This window comes from Merops nubicus, unplaced genomic scaffold (genome assembly GCF_000691845.1).
Source record: "Merops nubicus isolate BGI_N331 unplaced genomic scaffold, ASM69184v1 scaffold5868, whole genome shotgun sequence".
Classification (NCBI taxonomy): domain Eukaryota; kingdom Metazoa; phylum Chordata; class Aves; order Coraciiformes; family Meropidae; genus Merops; species Merops nubicus.
In genome coordinates this window covers 6898-7143 of record NW_008627622.1, presented here as the reverse complement: position 1 = coordinate 7143, position 246 = coordinate 6898, and the positions used below count along the sequence as shown (strand labels likewise).

General features: G+C 66.7%; 1 protein-coding gene across 1 annotated transcript in view; it reads right to left on the bottom strand.

Annotated features, from left to right (window-relative positions):
- Positions 1–246, bottom strand: part of TFIP11 (tuftelin interacting protein 11) — a gene marked incomplete at its 5' end in the record, with an annotated part of 9765 nt that overhangs the window by 2742 nt on the left and 6777 nt on the right. Inside the window, one exon of the mRNA XM_008946366.1 lies at positions 1–85. This exon is cut by the window's left edge and continues 174 nt beyond it. Within this exon, the coding sequence (XP_008944614.1) occupies positions 1–85 (85 nt within the window). The remainder of the gene's footprint in view (positions 86–246) is intronic.

The window sequence follows — 246 nt, the reverse complement described above, 5'->3', positions numbered from 1 at the left end:
CGCGCCGCGCCCGCATCAGCGGCAGCCAGGGGTGCACCCACGAGTGGATGGGCACCGTGTCCGTCAGGGGGTTCCAGCTCTCCACCTGCAGGGCACCCACGGGGAAGGGTGAAGGCCACCCCACTGCCAGGGAGTACAAAACCAGGGCGTAATGCAGCTGCCTGACTCCTCGACCGTGGAGGCGGTTTGGTCGGGAGAGAGCTTTGGGAGAATGGAGTTCAACCATCCCCCAGCACCGCCAGGTCC